This window comes from Triticum urartu, chromosome 4, assembly GCF_003073215.2.
Source record: "Triticum urartu cultivar G1812 chromosome 4, Tu2.1, whole genome shotgun sequence".
NCBI lineage: Eukaryota > Viridiplantae > Streptophyta > Magnoliopsida > Poales > Poaceae > Triticum > Triticum urartu.
Window position 1 is genome coordinate 437,830,851 of NC_053025.1, and position 22,170 is coordinate 437,853,020.

The window sequence follows — 22,170 nt, forward strand, 5'->3', positions numbered from 1 at the left end:
TTCGGGCGTTGCCGCATGTGGCTTTTTTTAATTATGTTTCTAAATATGTAAGACAATTATTATCCACTGACATCGTCCTTATATTCATCATGCTTGCTATAAGTCGCAGTCGATGTTATATAGGTTCGTCAGATCTTACATCAAGATCCATGCAAAACTTTCTTTTCAGATTTTCATTTCCCTCTTTTAAATCTCAGTCCAGTGAGACATATAGCCACGCCGTAGAATAAGGGCTCGGGTGCCATTAATGGAGACGTTGGGAGGAAGGTGCACGGCGGGTAGCGGTCAACGGGCTCTCCTCCCGACGAGCACGCACAAGGGTCTAATCGCATGCCTCCCGTACTTAAATAGCTACCCCGCACGGCACCTCCTAGCCAATAAAAAAAGGGACGCGTGGCGGCACGTAATTGGTAAGTAGAACGCTCACGGTTTCAATAATACTTGTGTTTTCAATTTGTAACGTGACATCACTTGTTCCAAAATGACTTTGTTGATTGCTAATGTGTGCGCCTTCGCAAATCGAAAAGAAAAATTACCACAACACATTGGTGCCATGTCATGACACCATGCCAAGTTTCATAATTTTCAGGCGTATTTTGGATTTACATGAATTAAAAAACCAAGTTTCTCGATCTTCCCGCCCGAGCCACGACGCCCAGAGGTTTGAATTTCATTCTCATTTCTTGGATGGGACCTAGAAATTCACCCAAGGACACACATGCAATTTTTCAAACAACTTTGGTGCACTGGAGTCTGTGCTTATAGTTCAAATTTGAATTATGCACATTAAATGCGTAGAAACTCGATTAATGTATAAAAAGGCTAAACGAACCCAAAATAATTTCAAAATTTAGCACGATACTTCTATTTGGTCTAATCTGCCTGTGTAAAAAATTAAGACGGGGGAAGGCAGTGTACGTATGTCGTTTCACACATGGAGGTGACACGTTCCCTCTCGGAACCACGAGCCTTCTTGAGGGAAGCTTCGGTTTGCAAGAAGCTTACACCAAAGCTTGTCCCAATTCGGCCAAAAAATTACCGCAGCATGTTGGTGCCATGTCATGGCATCATGTCAAGTTTCATGATTTTTAGACGTGTTTTAGATTTACATGAATTAAAAAAATCAAGTTTCTCAATCTTTCCAGCTGAGCCATGACGCCGAGATGTTTGAATTTCATTCTCTTTTCTTGCATGTGACCTATAAATTCACCCAAGGACACACATGTGATTTTTCAACCAACTTTGATGCACTGTAGCATGTGCTTATAGTTCAAATTTGAATTATGCATATTAAATGACCAAAAACTCAATTAATGTATAAAAAATGCCAAACGAAACCCGGAATAATTCCAAAATTTAGCACGAACTTCTATTTGGTCTAATCTGCCAGTGTAAAAAACTTAAGGCAGAAGAAAGCAGTGTACGTATCTCGTTTCACACACGGAAGTGACACATTCCCTTTTGGAATCACAAACCTTTTTGAGGGAAACTCCGATTCGCAAGAAGCTTACACCAAATCTTGTCCCAATTTGGCCAAAAAAATTACCGTAGCATGTTGATGCCATGTCATGACGCCATGCCAGGTTTCATAATTTTCAGGCTTGTTTTAGATTTACAGGAATTAAAAAACTAAGTTTCTCAATCTTTCCGGCCGAGCCACGACGTCCAGATGTTTGAATTTCATTCTTATTTCTTGCATGGGACCTATAAATTCACCCAAGGACACACATGTGATTTTTCAACCAATTTTGATGCACTGAAGCATGTACTTATAGTTTAAATTTGAATTATGCACATTAAATGACCAAAAACTCAATTAATGTATAAAAATGTCAAACGAACCCGGAATAATTCCAAAATTTAGCACGATATTTCTATTTGGTCTAATATGCCAGTGCACAAAAATTAAGACGGGCGAAGGCAGTGTACGTATGTCATTTCGCACACGAAGGTGACACGTTCACTCTCAAAACCATGAGCCTTTTTGAGGGAAACTCCGGTTTGCAAGAAGCTTACACCAAAGTTTGTCCCAGTTCGGCCAAAAAAATTACCGCAACATGTTTGTGCCATGTCATGACACCATGCCAAGTTTCATGATTTTCAGATGTGTTTTCGATTTACAGAAATTAAAAAACCAAGTTTCTCAATCTTTTCGGCCGAGCCACGACGCCCAGATGTTTAAATTTCATTCTCATTTCTTACATGGGACCTATAAATTCACCCAAAGACACACATGTGATTTTTCAACAAACTTTGGTGCATTGGAGCATGTGCTTGTAGTTCAAATTTAAATTATGCACATTAAATACCCAGAAACTCAATTAATGCATAAAAATGTCAAACAAACCCGGAATAATTCCAAATTTAAACACGACACTCATGTACTAGTTGCATGTTCACTCTACGTAAATGTTCTAACAATTCAAACACCATCCTTTCCCTCCGTAACACCATTTTGTCTTTAAAAACATAATGAAAAATCAAGTATATCACAAACAGTTTACTAGAAAAAATTGTGTGGGATGTGATATAAAATATCTTGGCCCACCGTCTTGTCTGGCTTACACAGGAAGCTTCATCATCTACAGTCCACCGCCCTCGCTTGAACCACACTTGCGCGCCAGTTTCTCACGGTACCGAGCGAATTTTTTTGCCACCGCGGAAATATCTATCTCCCCGCCCCCTCCCTCCTGCCAAAAGCCACATTTCCACTGTTCATCCTTGCTTTCCAAATTCAAGCCTTCATTAGTGCTTACTGGCAGCCCAGCCTCCTCGCCGGCGACCCTTCTTCTTGCAGCGCCGCCTCCTCGTCGGCTACCCTTCTTCTTGCAGCGCCGCCTCCTTGCTGACGAGCCTTCTTCTTGCAGCACCGCCTTCTCGCCGGGGACCCTTCTTCTTGATGCGCGGCCTCCTCGCCGCCGGCCCTTCTTCTTATTGCGCGGCCTTGTCGATATGGTCAGGTAATCCACACCCCACCCACACCATCCTCCTCCTTTCCCGTCCCACATGCCCGGACCAACGGTGCGACACCTTCCACCGAAATCACTGCCCCCTCCTCCAATTAAGCGCCGCCCACTGCCATTTTGCATGAAGTATAAATTGGAGCTTAGTAGCATGCGGCCGCACGCGCGCACGAGGTCGCTATGGCTGCCATACGTGTCGACCGCCTGATCTTGGAGGAGCACCTCATCTTCGAGGCCTTCGTTGACACAACCACGTGGTTGTCTACTTTAAAATATAGTTCGTGTTGTTTTCTCGAGGCCACTGCCAGTGCCTTCTAGTGATTTTTTCTCTGTAATGTTAATATGCAATCTGATGTTCAGTTAACAGTTTGGTCCTCTGAAATGTAATGTTCAGTTAACACTTTGGTCCAACAATTGCTACATTTCGTAGTACTGTTCTCAAGCATTCTTTGTTTTGTTAACTGTCTTATCTTCTAGTACATGTTTCTATTCTCCAATGTCGTGCTCAGTTAACTATTTTGGTTCATTTGGTCTGCTGTCCATTTAACTGTTTGGCTCAGTTCTGCAATTTGATTTTCATTTGTTGTGGGTACAATTTTGTATTGTTATGCATGTGACACCAATCAAATTTGGCTGTACTCAATACATATTCTACTGATAGTATGGCAACTCTTAGTTAACCTGATCAAGATCTTCCTTATGTGTGTTGCAGGGAAACAATGGGAGACAGTGCGGTTTACCATCGAGGTTTGTTCAAGCAGGGTCCTTTGGCTAATAGCACATTATTTTGCAGTTGCAGGAATCATTTTAATATTTAGGTTTCTTACAATTTGGTCTTGCACATGTAGGTCCTGCTGTCAGAGGCTTAGACCCACTGTTTGACCCATTTTGCATATGGGGAAATGAGATGTCCATGAATATCAGTCAAGTTAAGAAACTCAGAAAGATTGTTAGGATGAAGAAACTTGTGACGAATAACAGCAAGATCTTTGCTTGCACAATGAAGAAGACATCAGTCAACTATAGGGTGGTACCAACTCTTTTACCTTGTTTTTAACCCTTGCGCTATTTCAAAATTTACAACAGCGATTTATGCATAGCTTTGTTTTCAGTACTTTTCAAAGCAGTTCACCGATGATTACCTCTTAAACCACCCGCATGGTCAAGAGGCGAGGAAGGTATTCATTCAACACCCACGGTACAATATTGAAGTCTTGCTGAAGAGGACGAAGGTTGGGCGGGCAATTATCCATAGCCACTGGCCTAAAGTTGCAAGGACATTCAACATCACTGAAGGCTCAATATTTGCCTTCTGCTTCTACAGTTTCCCAGATGAGATTCATCTGTCTATTTACCATGTATGATGCTACTTTTCAAAGGTTATTGATGTTGCATGTGAAACTTGGTGCTGTTGTGTAATGGCGTAACTGAGTGCCAAAGCTATCTGATGTAATTCGATTATAAAATCCTAGTTGCTTTTATACAGATATGAAATATCTTGCGTGTTTTATAAGAAATATCAGTTTGATTAGTACATGGATTATCAATAATAGGCTAATTACCCTGCTTATTAGGGTTTTCTATTGCAGACGGTTACTCAGACAGCACGTGTGCGATGAACTCAAACAACCCGCACGGTTTCCAGAAAGTAGGCGTGTTCGATCAACTAACAATCACACACGACTTCCGGCAGCGAACTGTTTGCGTTAGGCCACCTTGCACAAACGTCTCCACACAAAGAACTATGAGTAATATACATACCTACGGAAATGTTTTTCTAGGATTCACCGTGTGGGATGTACATACCTACGGAAATGATTTTCTAGGATTCACCGTGTGGGATGTACATACCTACGGAAATGATTTTCTGGGATTCACCGTGTGGGATGTACATACCTATGGAAATGATTGGGTTTTGATGCCTCGCCCGATCGCACACGAGCTCATTTGGTGTCCCAGGAGGGCCTATAACCGACGGCTTCTGGGTCGTGTGGGATGGACCCCCTATCGCCCACACTCACTTGGCGACGGTTCCAAATGTCGTCGCAGAAAAGGGTTAAAAACCGTTTGTATAGCACGTCGTTGTACCGGTGAATTCTATGACTACAGGATGACTGAAGAGCGCTCCGTGGTTGAGCAAGCTCATGAGCTACAATCGTTTGCTGGAGAACGTGAGCACTTCAATTGTATGCTACGTATCGGACAAGTTTGTTGCCGGAGGCATCATCACTAAGCTTCCTCCTTCGTGGAGGAACTTTGCAACCTTACTGGAGCATAAGAGGCAGGAGTTTTCCGTTCCGAATCTCATTGGTACTCTTGATGTGGAAGAAAAGGCGAGAGAAAAAGACGTACGTGCTCGAGGTATTGATGGAGGATCTAGTGCCAATCTGGTACAGAAGAAAAACTTCTAGGCCCACAAGTTCAAGAACAAGAGAAAGTTTGATGGTAAAGCAAAGTTTGATGGGAAGAACAAGGCTGTACAGCACACAAACTTCAAGAAGAAGAATGACAAGAAGAAAGATGTTTGTCATGTGTGTGGAGATCCTGATCACTGGGCTCCTAGTTTCCCTAATCGCTATGACAAGCGTCATCTTGGGAAAGGCGGTATGGTATATTTCCCACTATTCTTTCAGTATGTCATTCTCCTGATTGGTTGATTGACACGAGTGTTAATGTGCATGTATGCGGTGATATTTCCATGTTTTTGCCTTATCAGACCGTAGGGACTTCCACCGTGCTGATGGGTAACAGTTCAAGTGCTTCTGTTCGTGGTGTTGGCACGGTCGATCTGAAGGTTACTTCGGGGAAGATCATGCAGCTGAAGAACGTGCATTATGTCCCCTCCATCAATAAAAATCTTGTTAGCGGATCTCTTCTGTGTACAGATGGTTACAAGCTTGTCTTTGAGTCGAATAAATTTATAATATCCAAGTATGGAACCTTTGTTGGTAAAGGCTATGAGTCAGGAGGCCTGTTTCGTTTATCCTTGTCAGATGTTTGCAATAAATTTGTTAATCATGTTTGCAACAACAGTGAATCAAATGTGTGGCATTCATGTCTTTGTTATGTTAAATTTGGTTGCATGTCGCGACTAGCGAAGTTGAACTTAATCCCTAGTTTCACCACTGTCAAGGGATCTAAGTGTCAAGTGTGTGTGCAAGCTAAGCAACCTCATAAGTTTCATACGACTACGGAAACAAGAAATCTTGCACCACTAGAGCTCACGCATTCTGATCTTTGTGAAATGAATGGTGTATTGATAAAAGGTGAAAAGAAGTATTTTATGACGTTAATTGATGAATCCACTAGATACTGCCATGTGTATCTTCTGAAATCTAAGGATGAGGCTTTGAACTATTTCAAGATCTATAAAGCTGAAGCGAAAAACCAACTTGATCGAAAGATTAAGAGGCTTAGGTCCGATTGTGGTGGAGAGTATTTTTCAAATGAATTTGATTCCTTCTATGAGGAACATGGTATAATCCATGAGAGGACGCCTCCCTACTCATCTCAGTCAAATGCGGTAGCGGAAAGAAAGAACCGTACTCTAACTAATTTGGCTAATGTCATGTTAGACACATCGGGTCTCTCCAAGGCATGGTGGGGGGAGGCGATATTGACTGCATGTCATGTCCTAAACCGAGTTCCCACAAAGAACAAAGAAATAACTCCATTCAAGGAACGGGAGAAGAAAAGGTTAAAACTCTCTTACCTACAAACATGGGGTTGTTTGGCGAAAGTCAATGTGCCAATTCCAAAGAAGCGCAAACTTGGACCAAAAACTATGGATTGTGTTTTCCTGGGATATGCTTTTCATAGCATTGGCTATAGCTTCTTGGTTGTAAAATCTGAGGTATCTGACATGCATGTCGGTACAATCATGGAGTCGAATGATGCGACTTTCTTTGAAGATATCTTTCCCATGAAGGATATGGCGAGCTCATCAAATCAGGAGATGCCTAGTTCCTCGAATCGGTAATTAGTTACAATTACTGAACCTATCATTTCGATGGAACACTTTGAAAATCCTGTGGAGGAGAACAATGAAGTTCCTACTAGGAGCAATAGACAGAGGACTGCAAAGTCTTTTGGTGATGATTTTCTTGTGTATCTCATAGATGACACTCCCAGTTCTATTTCAGAGGCCTGTGCATCTGAGGATACTGACTACTGGAAGGAAGCGGTCCGTAGTGAGATGGATTCCATCTTGGCAAATGAAACTTGGGCGATAACTGATTGTCCTTATGGGTGCAAACCTATAGGGTGCAAATGGGTATTCAAGAAGAAGCTTAGGACTGATGGTACTATTGAGAAGTACAAGGCTCGGCTCGTGGCTAAGGGTTATACCCAAAAGGAAGGTGAAGACTTCTTTGATACTTACTCACCCGTGGCTCGACTGACCACTATTTGAGTACTATTTTCACTAGCTTCCTCACATGGTCTTCTCGTTCATCAGATGGATGTTAAGAGTGCTTTCCTAAATGGAGAGTTGGACGAGGAAATTTATATGGAACAACCAGATGGGTTTGTAGTCGATGGTCAGGAAGGAAAAGTGTGCAAGTTGCTGAAATCTTTGTATGGACTCAAGAAAGCACCGAAGCAGTGGCATGAAAAGTTTAAAAGAACTTTAACAGTTGCGGGCTTTGTTGTAAATGAAGCTGATAAATGTGTGTACTATCACCATGGTGGGGGCAAGGGAGTTATCCTTTGCTTGTATGTTGATGACATGCTGATTTTTGGAACAAATCTGAATGTTATTAAGGAGGTCAAGGATTTCCTATCTCCTTGTTTTGAGATGAAGGATTTAGGAGTGGCTGATGTCATGTTGAACATCAAGTTGTGGAGAGACGATGATGGTGGGATTACATTGCTCCAATCTCACTATGTGGAAAAGATTTTGAGTCGCTTTGGCTACAATGACTGCAAGCCCTCTCCAACACCATATGATGCTAGCATGTTACTTCGAAAGAATCGAAGAATTGCTAGAGATCAATTGAAATATTCTCACATTATTGGCTCGCTTATGTACTTAGCCAGTGCTACAAGACCTGACATCTCTTTTGCTGCTAGCAAACTGAGCCGGTTTGTCTCAAAATCAGGAGATGTGCATTGGAAAGCTCTAGAGAGAGTTATGCATTACTTGAAAGGCACTGCGAGTTATGGAATTCGCTACACTGAGTACCCAAAGGTACAAGAAGGGTATAGTGACTCAAACTAGATCTCAGATGCTGTTGAGATAAATGCCATGAGCAGGTATTTATTCACTCATGGAGGTGGTGCTGTTTCTTGGAAGTCTTGCAAGCAGACCATCTTAACGAGGTCAACAATGGAAGCAGAACTCACAACACTATATACAACTATGGTCGAAGCAGATTGGCTTCATCGGCTCTTGAATATGCCGGTTGTTGAGAAACATGTGCTGGGTATCCTTATGAACTGCGACAATCAAACTGTGATCAAGAAAGTGAGCAGCTCAAAGGATAACATGAAGTCATCAAGACACATTCAGAGAAGGTTAAAGTCTGTCAGAAAAATGAAAAACTCCGAAGTTATTGCATTGGATTATATCCAAACGTCTAAAAATTCGGCAGATCCTTTTACTAAGGGCCTATCACATAATGTGATTGATAATGCATCAAAGGAGATGGTTATGAGACCCATAATGTGAGTTGTTCACAGTGGTAACCTAGTCTATGTGATCAGAGATCCCGTGAATTAGATGTGGAAGACAAGCATTGGTCAACTGACAGGAGAGTATCCTTAGTACTAACAATACCACTCCATGAAGATGCAATACTCTCCTAAACTGCATGGCTGGTTGATGTATATCTTAATGTGTTCTAAGTGGCTCATTAAAGTAGAGATGTCCTGCAAAACATCTTTTGAAGAACACACCTATATGAGTATGATTGTTGAATGTCGCAATCTATGAGAGTAGGATGATCTCTAGTAAACTTGTGAAAGGTCTCGGAGTATGATGCATAAGCTCCACCCACGGGGAAGACCCACGGTAGCCTAGTATCAGTCAACGCTTTGTGTGAAGCTAGATTCGCATAAAACCTGCAGTTCAAGGCCCAGTCCATTATTCAAGTTGCTTACTAGTATATAGGATAGAGTTTTAGACGGAAGTTCAACTTAACTGTCTCCAATGCAATATCAAAAACAGTGTTTTGGAACCAAAGGCAAATTTTGTGTGCCTCTGGGATTTGGTGGGAGATTGCTGTAATTTTGTCTATTTTGGGCCAGCCCAATAGCAGTTTCAGAAAATCCCAATAAATCCTAGAGGCCCACGCAACCCATTCGTGCAAGGCAAGAGGTGGAACTAAAGTTTAGTCCCACATTGCTAGTTTAGTGGGAGTTGGCCCTCCTTATAAGGGAGGATGTTTCCCCACATGTTTGAGTATGAGAACAAGAGGGACACTCATGCGCGCTCCTCCTCCACCGCCCGCCTCGTCACGACGCGCCGCGGGTTGCGGGAATGAGCCGAGCCGATATCTAAATTTTTGCCACGCACTACAGGTATACGAAAGGTCACTCGGGAGCTGGAAAGTTTTTGCTGTAGTGGATATTGAATACGAACGCAGCACCCTTCGGCTGCTGCCTGTATGTTTCGTCTCCCTCGTTCCCTTCAGCTCCCGGCGCAGTCTCTCGCCTCCTTCTCCTGTGCCTATAAAAGGAAGATCGCTCCTCTCCAGAGTGACACACCAGAAGATTCTCTTCCTCTCGCCACCGAGTTCCTGGGCACTGAGCTACTGCCACAATCTTGCCCATATTGGCTTGCGGCGTGCACCGCAGGTCAGGACAGTAGGACTCCGAAACCGCACATCTTTGAGTCCTGTACGGGAGAGGGGTGATAAGGTTTTGGGGAGCGCTCCGCGCGACTACTAACTTCTTCGTCACGGACGACCCGGACTCCGACGACTACTTCCCCGACGACGACTTCTTCCCCGACGTCGACAACCTCTTCAACGACATGGCTGGCAAGGACACTGATCCCAAGACCAGTGCTTCTGCTCTTGTTCCGTACGTTCTCATGCTATTTCTGTTTGAGGTGCTACCTCAGCTTCTTGCTCTAGTGTTTTCTCTAGATATGTTCGTTTCTAATTCATATATGCAGATGCTATTTACCTTCTCTTTGTCAGATTGCATGACTTGTTTTATCTCTGCTACAATAGTCATGTTTTATCTACTATTTCTGACTTTCTGTTAATAAAATCATATGGTAAATTGCTCATGCTACAAGCACAGTAATTAGTAAATCTCCTGGGAGTTTCTTCTCTGCATTGTCAACAAGCAGCCGACTCATGATGAGTGAACCTGGTCTATCTCAACAACTTTGATAACCAACTCCATAAAGCCCAGCTACTTCCAGATTTCCTTGATGCGCTTACACCAGAACAAGCAGTGCTTTATATCCTCAGCCCCCAACCTACAAACCAGACATTGAGCTTGGGTTACCACGTGTCTGTTCATCAAAGTACCCATGCATGACAAGATTCCATGTAGAACTTTCCACATGAAGATCTTGACTTTCCCGAGAACCATCAGTTTCCAAATTCTAGATCAGATAGGGTTCGTGTTTACCTATCTTTGTCCATTCTCCGGGTATAAACAATGACCAAATTTGTGAGCATTCCCTGTGATATGCTGAACAGACTTGTGATATGTTGAACGGATAGAGAAGGTCTCTGATTTAGTGCCATACAACGACGTCATCAATACATTGTACACTAAATGGGATCTTCAATATGCGGCGAGCATCAAATATTCAAATGCATAAAAAGTTTCTTGGATCAGAACTTCATCCCATGCTCCAGTATGTGGATAAATAACCTCTTCTACTTTTGATAGCATTCTGTAACCTCTCGGCGTAATGATCTTTATGTCATTGCTTGAAGGGATCCATGGGTCATTCCATATGTTTATGTTTTGTTCAGTAATTAGTAATCCCCTTTTAAAAGTCTGGACTCCTGCAAATGTACTCTGCCATGTATACGAAGTGGAGGCCTTCAAAATTTCACCATCTAAAAAATATTTTTGCTCTAAGAACACCTGCACTACAAATATTCTAGATTCTGGATTAGTCGCCAACAATGCTTTGCCAACATAGCAAAATTAGAGCTACGAAGGTCCCTAAAAGCCATTTCTCATATCATCTTCAGAATGCACATTTTCCACCACGCCATTCAATGTATTCTTTTCTTCAAATCATCATCCACCAGAATGCTGAGATTTCACTAGTGATTGCCTTACAATTTCCCAAGGGCGCCTTACAAATTCCACACTGACATAGCATAAGATGGGTTTGCTTCTGCCACAACTTTTAACAAGATCTTCCTTCTACCTAGAGATGGCATTTTCTCTTTCCAGCCTTTTAATTTCTGACAAACTCGATCAACGAGATGTTGGAACCAATCACTTCTGAAGGCTATTCTTCCGTGCAACTAAACTGAAATCACTTCTAAAGGCTATTCCTCCATGCAACTAAACTGAAATCGCTTCTGAAGGCTATTCCTCCATGCAACTAAACTGAAGGAATCGCCTATTCTGAACCTCCACAAGAAAGAGCTGTCAGTATTTTCACCATGGTATACAGCACCAATCTCAGAGGGAGAGGGAGGGAGGGAGAGAGAGAGGGAGAGGGAGGGGGGGGGGGGGGGGGGGGGGGGGGGATTAATTTTCACCAACACCATGAGAAATCAGCGCGTCTCTGCGTTGCAGAAGACTTACATCACTGTTATACATCCGTCATACACACGATAAGCAGCCAGTAAGAAACAATTCAGCAAGGGCGTTAATTCGTACAGAAGTTACGTGATACGTATATATATAACAAAATACAGTATGGTGTCCTAAGAATACAGTACACCGACGCCAAACTGACAGCTCTGGACGAGGACACAACGAGTTTTAGCCTAGCTCACATCCTGCTCTTCCGGACCGGGCCCAGTTCCTTGGCCTTAGCTCTCAGCTCATGCTTCTTGATCTTACCTGTCGCCGTCTTGGGCAGCGGCCCGAACACCACGGACTTGGGGACCCAGTAGCCGGGCAGGCGCTCGCGGCAGAACTTGATCACGTTAGCAGCCATTGCTGCCTCGTCGGAGCCGTCCACGCCGTCCTTGAGCGTGACAAAGGCGCATGGCGACTCCCCCCACTGCTCGTCGGCCCGCGCCACGACGGACGCCTCCAGCACCGCCGGGTGCAGGTACACCGCCTTCTCCACCTCCAGGCTGCTGATGTTCTCCCCGCCGGAAATGATGATGTCCTTGGCTCGGTCCTTCACCTCGATGTAGCCGTCCGGGTGTCGAACGCCCAGATCGCCGGAATGGAACCACCCGTTTTCGAATGCCTCGGCGTTGGCCTTGGGGTTCTTCAGGTAACCCTTCATGACGGCGTTGCCTCGCATGACAATCTCACCGAGGGTGGAGCCGTCCGCTGGGACTGGCGCCATGGACTTGGGGTCGACCACGTCGAGCCCCTCCAGGCCTACATAGCGAATGCCCTGGCGAGCTTGGAGGCGGGCACGCTCGTCATCTGGCAGGATGTCCCACTCTGGCTTCCATGCACACACCGTGGATGGCCCATATGTCTCCGAGAGGCCATACGTATGAGAGACACGGAAGCCGAGCTTCGACATTGCCGCAAGGACTGAGGGCGGTGGAGCAGCGCCAGCAGTCATGACATCCACAACGCGAGGCAGCGGGAGAATGGTGTCAGCTGGAGGGGCGTTGATGAGGGTGTTGAGCACAACTGGCGCCCCACAGAAGTGAGTCACTCCTTGGTTGGCTATCGCTGAGAAGATGGCCTTCGCTGTGACCTGTAAATAAATATGGGTCAACACAAGAGAACCATATATGCTTGTGAGACGAGATAGTTAAATTGCTCACAAGAATGAATGATCCAGTGAGTTGTCAACAACATTTACCCTCAAAGTTCAAAATCAATACAAGTGGTTCAAAGTGAACTCATCTAAGTAATTCTTTGTTTCAGCCACAGGGCTGTTGTCAAACTTGTTTTGCTTTCCCTTCTGTTTCTCATTTTGAATATTTCGTATGAACGTTGTGGCTCAGTGTATCCTACTGAGCGGCAAAAGGAAGTTCAGCCAAGCTAAATCCCTTAATTTCCAACCTTACACATTCTAGGCATCGACATCCTTGTATCAAAACAATAATCAAGTATGCCCAACTTGTTTCAAGCAGTTCATGACAAAGCAAGTTCTTGTTACTAGCATCTGGATAACAAATCATTAGCTAAGCGTGCAGTAAAACTAATCGCTATGGTTGAACATCTAGTTGGCAACGAACTGGGTGCATAATCACATGGCATAAACAGCCGCAAGGGTCCAAATTCCATGTTTTCAACCTATCAAATACAACCTCCTCCCGAATTAGTTGTCTCATATTTGTCTAGATACGGATGTATGTAGAGTTATAGACATGTTTTACTGTGAGTTCTAGACACGTTTTACTGTTAGATACATCCATATCTAGACAAATCTAAGTCAACTAATTGAGGATGGAGGGACTGAGGGAGTATATGATATCTTATTCATTCATTTATGTGGCAACTGCATCACATACAAAGGCATCAAGGAGCATTTGTTTAAGTGAACCTCCATCAGAGGCTGCCAGTGGAAAAGAAAGATGATCTATAATTCTCCTCCAATTAAAAAAAATCAAGAGATCAGAAAGTAATCATATTAAATTGCAGACCACGTATTGCACTGATTCTACTACTTGGGCTTGGTTTCGTGCGAGGCATCCTTTGTACCTCCTTTTATATATCTTGGTGGGAGAGGATTTTTGGGACCTGGGTACAGCGGAATCCACTTCATAAAACTTGGCAGAAAATGTATTTCTATGTTTTGGGAAATTCCGAACAAACCATGCAGATAGGTATTTGTTAGAAGCTTACCCATGTAAGTTTTCGTAAAATAATATGCCCATTTGTAGCCTAGATAAAGAAGAGAAAATGATAGTGCTACAATCTATGTTTCGAAACTTAAACTGCAGCAATATCATTTTATCGTTTTCATACAGGTAGCTGATTGTCGTATTATTTTGAGAAATTTTACATGGATAAGTTTCAACTTGATACCTATGTGCGTGATTTTTTTCCAGAATTTTTCGAAAACATAGAAATACGTTTTTCTTTTGCTAAGTTTTGGAGAATGGGTACACCAGAACCCAGGATCATTCTAGTATTTTGCATATCTTGGTGTAATATTTTTTATGATTCAACTGTGTTGCTATTGCAGGTTTAGTGTTCAAAGTAAGGCTGATACAGTGAATCAAGCTAGTTATAATTTGTCTGTGAGTATTCATACTCAATGACTCGATTAATGATTACTTTCAGTAGAGTAGCATCATTTATTGTTAGAATTCATCATGGTATTTACATTTATTGCATCAACCTATGAAATATACTTCTCAACCAGACCATCGTGGTCTCATACTTACTGTTCTATACATAAATAACTTCCATTCATATAGTAACAAATATTCCCTGAAGCATTAGATTTCGTGAGTAGCTCATATGTGTACATTCGAAAATAAATGTTACTACTTAAGTTCTGTGCCAGGGTTTATGTTACAGACATTTCACAGTAAGAAGGTCTCTAATGAAGCATGATTACAAGATAGTGAGGCATACCTGACGAAGACATATGCTTGTTCCACAGATAGCAGCAAGCGTCCATGTATAGCCCCAGCCGTTGCAGTGGAACATCGGCAAAGTCCACAGATAAACCGCGCCATCGTTCATTTTCCATACAAGAGCACCACTGAGTGACATTAGGTAAGCACCCCTGTGATGCAAAACCACACCCTTTGGGCTAGATGTCGTTCCAGAAGTATAACCTAAGGCGATGCTCTTCCATTCATCCTGCGGTGGTTTCCATGCAAATTCAGGGTCTCCAGTTTCCAAGAACTTCTCATATTCGATTGCCCCTGTTCTCAGAGCATCTTGGAGGGCTGAAGGATCACAGGTATGATCACCAATAACTATTACTAGTGGCTTTTTGAAAGAACCTTTCTTTTGATCTGCTATAATCCTCAAAGAATCCTCTGCCAGGGAGAAAAATTCTTGGTCAACCATCACAACTTCAGCTGACGAGTGCTCCAACAGAAATGCAACAGTGGGAGCATTTAATCGAATGTTGACACAGTTGACCACTGCTCCAGCCATGGGGACTCCAAAATGAGCTTCATAAATTGCTGGGATATTTGGAGCTATCACAGCCACCTAACAGATATAAGAGAAGATAATCAATATAAACATAACAGAATATACTCTATACATGCAGTAGTATTAACTAGCACGAAATAGTCAATGAAACTACTATAGTAGCACTTGAAGAGATATTACAGTCTTCAAGGTGATTTCTGCAGTTAATCTTCTATATAACGCAAATCTATTGAACGTTTGAACTTAGAAAACACAAGTTTTGGTGTCGACAAGATGAATAGAGTGATGGGAGTAATAGGTTGTAAATCTTTTGCTCAAATTTTCTGTTGCCAATTGGGGTCTTTTCCCATCAAATACTTGGGTGTTCCACTGCACTATGATAAATTGCGTAGAGAAGATCTACAGCCTATTATTGATAGGATAATTAGAAACATCTCTGGCTGGATGGGTAGGACTCTGTCCTACAGGGGAACGTGTCCCTGCAAACGTTATGGCAATTATTAAATTTCCAAAATGGGTGATAAATGCAATCAACTCCCAGATGGCCCACTTCTTTTGGAGGAATATAGGTGATAATCATAAACATCACCTTTCCAACTGGGGATTGGTGTCCAGAAGGAAAGATTTTTTTTTTGAACTGGGTGTTCCAATTATTAGCAATTTTACTATGGCTCTTCTGGCCTCTTGCGGGGAAAAGATATTTTGATAGTGAGGGGAGGGATTGGAGAATTCTGATTGATCATAAGTACAATACAGAAAACCCTAATGTATTGGTCTAGAAATGGGGTTGGATCTCCATTCTGGAAAGGCATTACATGGGCTTTAAGTGCCTCTAACACTTTTTACAAATGGAATGTAGGGAATTGGAAAAGTGTTAGCTTCTGGCATGACACATGGCTGGGGGATTGTTCCCTTAAAGTTAAATATTGGCCTCTGTTTGAAATTTGTAACCAACCTCTCTGCTCACTAGCCCAAGCCCGGGATGGTGCAAACTTGAAACTAACTGGTTGTGCAGAAACATGGAAATGTTGAAATACATTGTCCACCCTTCTCCATCAGTTCGGACTTTTGGATGAACTGGTTGCTGTATGCCATTCATTCAATAGAAAAGACAACACCATGTGGATACAGCAATACGTGAAACAATATCCTTTATAATTTCACTTTGAGAAGTATGCCACTCCATTTATGTATTCATGTGAACCATCAAATCTCAGCATGTGTTTGTTTAATTGAAATGCACAAGACATGTGTGTTGAAAGGAGAAGCTTTAACATGCATTCCTATCATACGAGAAGTTGAGGGCTGAAGAAGCACAACATTCACCCACCCATCTAATAATAGTCTATCAAATGATGGGACCTCATATCTGTCACAAGAAATCCAGGAGCTGAAAGCTCATTTATGACCACAAATAGCTACGTATATAACCTTTTGAAGGTAGCATAAGGGAATAACGAGAATATATATACTTCTGACTCGCCGAAAATAACGTTTTACTGCTCAAGGCAAATTTGAATGGTCAAATGAAAAGTTTCTATGTTTTGTTTTTGGAAAAAAAATTGAAGGTAGCGTAAGTGAATAACGAGATGCTATCTATTTCTCACTCTCCATAAATAACGTTTTATCACTCAAGGCAAGTTGGAAATTTGAATGGTCGGATGGAAAGTTTCTATGTTTTTTTCTCCGGATAGAATGCGGTATAGCCAGGTGCTTACACTCGTGCGAACTTGAATCTAAACATTTCAGTCGATTATTTGTAAGTAGAGATGGTATGACACCTGAGCTAAATCCCAATTGAAATTTACCATGCGCTCAAAATTGAAATCAACGAGGAACTGTCATATGGAATTCAAACATTTGGTGAAATTTTTACAAGATCTGGCCAATCTGATTAAGCAACTACATGGTCGAACATTGGGTTCAATAGGGTTAAAGTGTCACAGGGTCATTGGTTGATAATCAAAACTGTTTCGGGTCTCTACTGACACACTCAGAAAATAACGTTTTACCTCTCAAGGCAAGTTTGAATGACCGAATGGGAAGTTTCTATGTTTTGTTTTTTCGAATAGAATGCAGTATAGCCAGGTCCTTGCACTTGTGCGAACTTGAATCCACACATTCCAGTCCACTATTTGTAAGCAGATATGGTACAACACTTGAGCTAAATACCAACTGAATTTTATCATGTGCTCACGAGTGAAATCAACGGGGGACTGGTATATGTAACTCGAATATTTGGTGAAATTTTTGCAATATTTGATCGATCTTACTAAGCAACCAGATGGTCAAACTTTGGATTCAATAGGGTTATAGTGTCACAGGATCATTGTCTGACAATCAAAATAACTTCGGGTCTCTACTGACACACTTATAGACTTATAGTACAAGTTCATAGGACCTGATGTGTGAAGTTGATAGGACACGAGCGTGCAAGTCTAGGGAGTTACGGCTACGGCGTATGGTTCACTCAGAAAGTCAGAAGTCAGAACACACCGGACCAGAGGCGCACGTGGGGGAAGGGGGAGAGAGGGAGGAGAAGAGGGATGGCATCCCGTACCGTGCTCCCGTGGCCGACAGAGCGGCGCGCGAGGGCGGAGGCGAGGCGGCGGCAGCGGCGGTAGGTGTCGGCCCAGGTGTAGCGCAGGGCGCCGTGCACGAGGGACGCGCGGGCCGGGTGCGCCAGCGCGGCGCGCTCGAGGAACCAGAGCGGCGTGAGCGCCGTGTAGTTGGCCGCGTTCCGCGGCAGGTCGTCGATGTCCCTCTCCGCCGCCATTTCTCCCCCAACGCCGCGGCCGGCCGCCCCACGCCCTCTCTTTCTCTCTCTCTACCGAGTGGCTCCCTCGCGTGACTTTGACTTGGCACGGAATCGCCGATCAAATGGGAGCGCCGCGCTCGGCTTGGCTTGCGTTTTATATGTGCCATGCCGGTGGAGGATGGGGCGATCGTGCGGAGGGGGGTGAGGAGCGGGTGGTGGGGATCCGCCGCCCCGGCTCGTGGCGCGGGCAGCCGGCCGGGGTGGGTGGGTGGCGTTCTCTTGTTAGTTTATCGGCGACGCCCGTCCGTCCGGTTCCGGTGTAATGTATGGTCGCGTTGCGAGCGGGGAGATCCTGCGACGTCGACTGGCGCCATCACGAATTCGCGGTTCTGTGCCGTAGCGGGGCAGTCGCCATGCGCCGCGCTTGTACGGTAGCGGGAAGGGTCTTGGGATTGGACGTGCCCTGTTGGCGTGCACCAAATCAAGCTCGCGTCTGTCGTTACCGGGACTTGACCACCATTGGTTTTCCCGGTCACACGATCCTTGCCTCAGCACCAAGGGCGAGAAAAACCGAGGTATCGTCCCGCGGCGAACGATTCGCGTCCAACTAATCGCAGCTTCTTTTTGCAGTCGGCAGCAATGCCAACTTATGCTTCCACTCTGTCCAGCCACGACGCTACAAGAAAATGTTGGTGTCAGGCCTGCAGATGCTGCTAATGCATCTGCAGCGGACTAACAAGTGCAGTTCAGTTATCTGAACCTGCAACCCACTGTTGGGCTTGGGTCGAGTGTGTGTGTGGGTTTGTCATTGGGCTGCGGCCTTGTAAGGGTGGCCCAGTGGGGCAGCTACATGTGTACGGCTCATAAGACGAATGAGGCAGCGAGTGTTGATTGAGTCCTCCTTTCCCCCTTCTCCAAGCCTCTCACCTACTCCGCTCTCTCCTCCCTCATCCCCAATTCTAGATCGGGATCCGCCTGGGCATTACAGTGGTACTCAGAGCCTCCACAAATCCTCCAGAAATTTTTCTCCGATCGGCCGCCGCTGCTCGCTAATCCTCCAGATCGAGCGGTAACATCCACCGAGCCAGGTGCGAGCCGCCCCGGCAAGCTCGCTCAAAATCCTACTCGGGGTTTGCCTCGATTCGGAGCACGATCACGGCGCCGTCCAAACCCTCCGCCCAGACACGCCGCGTGCTAGACGCGATGACGGAGACGAAGGACAAGCTTCAGACCCTGCTCGAGTCCGTCATCGGCCGCCTCGACGCCAACCAGAAGACGGCGGACGAGCGTCACCAAGCCCAGGTCGTCTACAACGACCAGGTCTCCAACGAGCTCAAGCATCTGGCCAAGCAGATAGATCTGACGCAAGCTGATGTGAACGAGGCCCGCAAGTCCCCTCCGCCGCTCGACCCAGGCACATCCGTGACGGGAACGACGTCGGCCTCTGGATCCTCCAGTCAAGCGCCGCCCCCTCCACCACCAACGACTCGCCCACCACCACCTCCACCACTCTACATAGAGGGCGCCGCGCAGCTTCCGTTTGCCCGCCTCGTCAACCACGGTCCCCCGCTCCTGCTCCAGCACTCGCCAACCGCGTACGAGCAACATCGCGGGAACGACCACTACACCAAGCCGCCCAAGCATGATTTTCGCCGTTTCGATGGCTATGCGCCACACATCTGGCTCGAGCGGTGCACCTCGTACTTCGAGCTCTACCAAGTGCCACAGCACAATTGGGTCACAACAGCGGGGCTGTACATGGATGGAATCGCAGTGATGTGGCTACAAGCATATCGACAGATACACCCTGCTATGTCATGGACAGCATTCAGAACCGATGTCGAAGCAGAATTTGGCCCCGAAGAGTTTGAGGCGCAGATGCATCATCTCGTTCAACTGCGTTAGACTGGCAGTGTTCAGGAGTACCGTCAGCAATTCGAAACCTCAATGTATCATCTGCTTTCCTTGGATCCAACACTGAGCACCCAATTCTTCATTTCTCAGTTTCTGTTGGGACTAAAGGATGAACTGCGGTTGGGCGTCAGGTTACAAGCCCCAACCAGCATTACCCGAGCTGCTGTGTTTGTACGCATTCAAGAGGAAGAGCTGGAAAAACAAAGAGCACCACGCAGCCGCATCGCTCCTGTGGGGCGACCACCTCCAGCAGCACCTGCAGCAGCTACACAGGCTCGCGCAGCCGCTCAACCTCGTCCAGGAGGCGACGAGTACGCTCGAGAACGGCAGCTCAAAGAATTCAGAAGAGCCAACGGCCCCTGTTTCCGCTGTGGAGACAAGTATTCACGCGAGCATCAGTGCAAGCGCACCGGTCAAATACTGATGATCGAAGTAGGGGATTTTGGAGAGATCCTATCGGACGACACAGTGCATGCTCTGCAACTCTTGGACCCGCCTGTCGCCCACGAGCCTGAATGTTGTGCAATTTCGCAACATGCAGTTTCAGGAGAAGAAGCCCCATCTACCATTCGCCTGCGCACACAAGTGGGAGATCAGTACATGCTGTTGTTAGTGGATTCGGGCAGCTCACACAGTTTCATCAGCGACTCCTTTGTGCAGCGCGTAGCAGCAAAAACAGAGGCCTTACCACCAGTGTCAGTTCAAGTGGCAAATGGGCAGTGGCTACACTACAACAAGATCGTTCGGCAACTGGGATGGCAGGTGCCTGGACACACGTTTCACACGGATTTCAGAGTACTGCAAATGGGAGCATACGATGGAGTCCTCGGCATGGATTGGTTGGCCTCACACAGTCCCATGAATTGCCATTGGCAACTGAAGACGATCACGTTCCAAACTGAAGGGAAGACAGTACACCTTCAGGGCGTCAGAACCGTAGATCTCCCACCAATCACAGAATTGGATGCATATGAACTTCATCGCATGGAAGTGGCTAACGACATCTGGACTGCATCCCTGGTTACAGTTGAGCGGGCAGATAAAGCAGTCCCGGAACCAATTCCACCAAATATTCAGAAAGTGTTGTCTGAATACAAGGATGTGTTCGCCGAACCCACCACGTTACCGCCTCGTCGACAGTATGACCATGGTATTCACCTTGAACCAGGCACTGTTCCTATCAATACAAAGCCATATCGCTACTTACCTGCTCAGAAGGACGAGATTGAGAAGCAGGTGAAGGACATGCTAAAAACTAGCGTCATTGCGCACAGCATGAGCCCCTACGCTGCACCGGTTCTGTTGGTTAAGAAAAAAGACGGTAGCTGGAGATTTTGTGTTGATTTCAGACGACTGAATACTGCAACTGTTAAAACCAAATTTCCTCTGCCGGTCGTGGATGAGCTGCTGGACGAACTGGCCGGTGCCACCTATTTCTCCAAGATCGATCTACATGCTGGATATCATCAGATCCGTATGCGCGAGGAGGATGAAGAGAAGACCGCTTTCAAAACTCACCACGGGCACTATCACTTCAGAGTGATGCCATTTGGTCTGTGCAACGCCCCTGCAACTTTTCAGTGCCTCATGAACACTGTCTTCAGGCGATACGTTCGTAAGTTTATCATCATTCTCGATGATATTCTTGTCTTCAGCACTGACTTGCAGGAACATGAGGAGCACCTGCGGCTCACGTTGCAACTGCTCCGCGAACCCCAGCTTTTCGCCAAGGAATCCAAGTGCTCGTTTGCGCAAACCAGCATCGAGTACTTGGGGCACGTGATCTCCAAGGACGGGGTCGCCACCGACACGACCAAGACGAGCACCATGCAGGCCTGGCCCGTGCCCACGACGACCACCGAGCTCCGCGGCTTCCTCGGCCTGACCGGCTACTACCGCAAATTCGTCCCCCACTACGGCATCATCGCGAAGCCGCTGACCCAGCTCCTGACGAAGAAAGGTTTCGCCTGGAACGACAAGGCGCAACAAGCGTTCGAGCTGCTGAAGCAAGCCATGGTGAGCACGCCCGTGCTGGCACTCCCCGACTTCGCCAATGTAACACCCCGGATATGATTTACCCAATATGTACTCCAACTCTTGCCGTTTCCAGCTTTAAGTTATTTTATTTTCTCGGGTTCGGGTTTTTGTCTCCGTGTGTTGTTGTCGTTGTCATGCATCTCATATCATGTCATCATGTGCATTGCATTTGCATACGTGTTCATCTCATGCATTCGAGCATTTTCCCCGTTGTCCGTTTTGCATTCCGGCGCTTCGTTCTCCTCCGGTGGTCATTTCTGCCTTTCTTTCGTGTGTGGGGATTAAACATTTCCGGATTGGACCGAGACTTGC

At 45.4% G+C, this 22,170-nt stretch overlaps 1 protein-coding gene across 1 annotated transcript; it reads right to left on the minus strand.

The window, feature by feature from the left end:
- Positions 1–11,662: 11,662 nt before the first annotated feature.
- Positions 11,663–18,126, minus strand: LOC125551919 (acetate--CoA ligase CCL3-like). Its single transcript, XM_048715323.1, has 3 exons — positions 17,710–18,126; positions 14,616–15,206; positions 11,663–12,780 (listed from the first exon to the last, which is right to left on the minus strand). The coding sequence occupies exons 1-3, from the start codon at positions 17,923–17,925 to the stop codon at positions 11,884–11,886; spliced, it is 1,704 nt and encodes a 567-aa protein (XP_048571280.1). The 5' UTR covers positions 17,926–18,126; the 3' UTR covers positions 11,663–11,883.
- Positions 18,127–22,170: the final 4,044 nt, after the last annotated feature.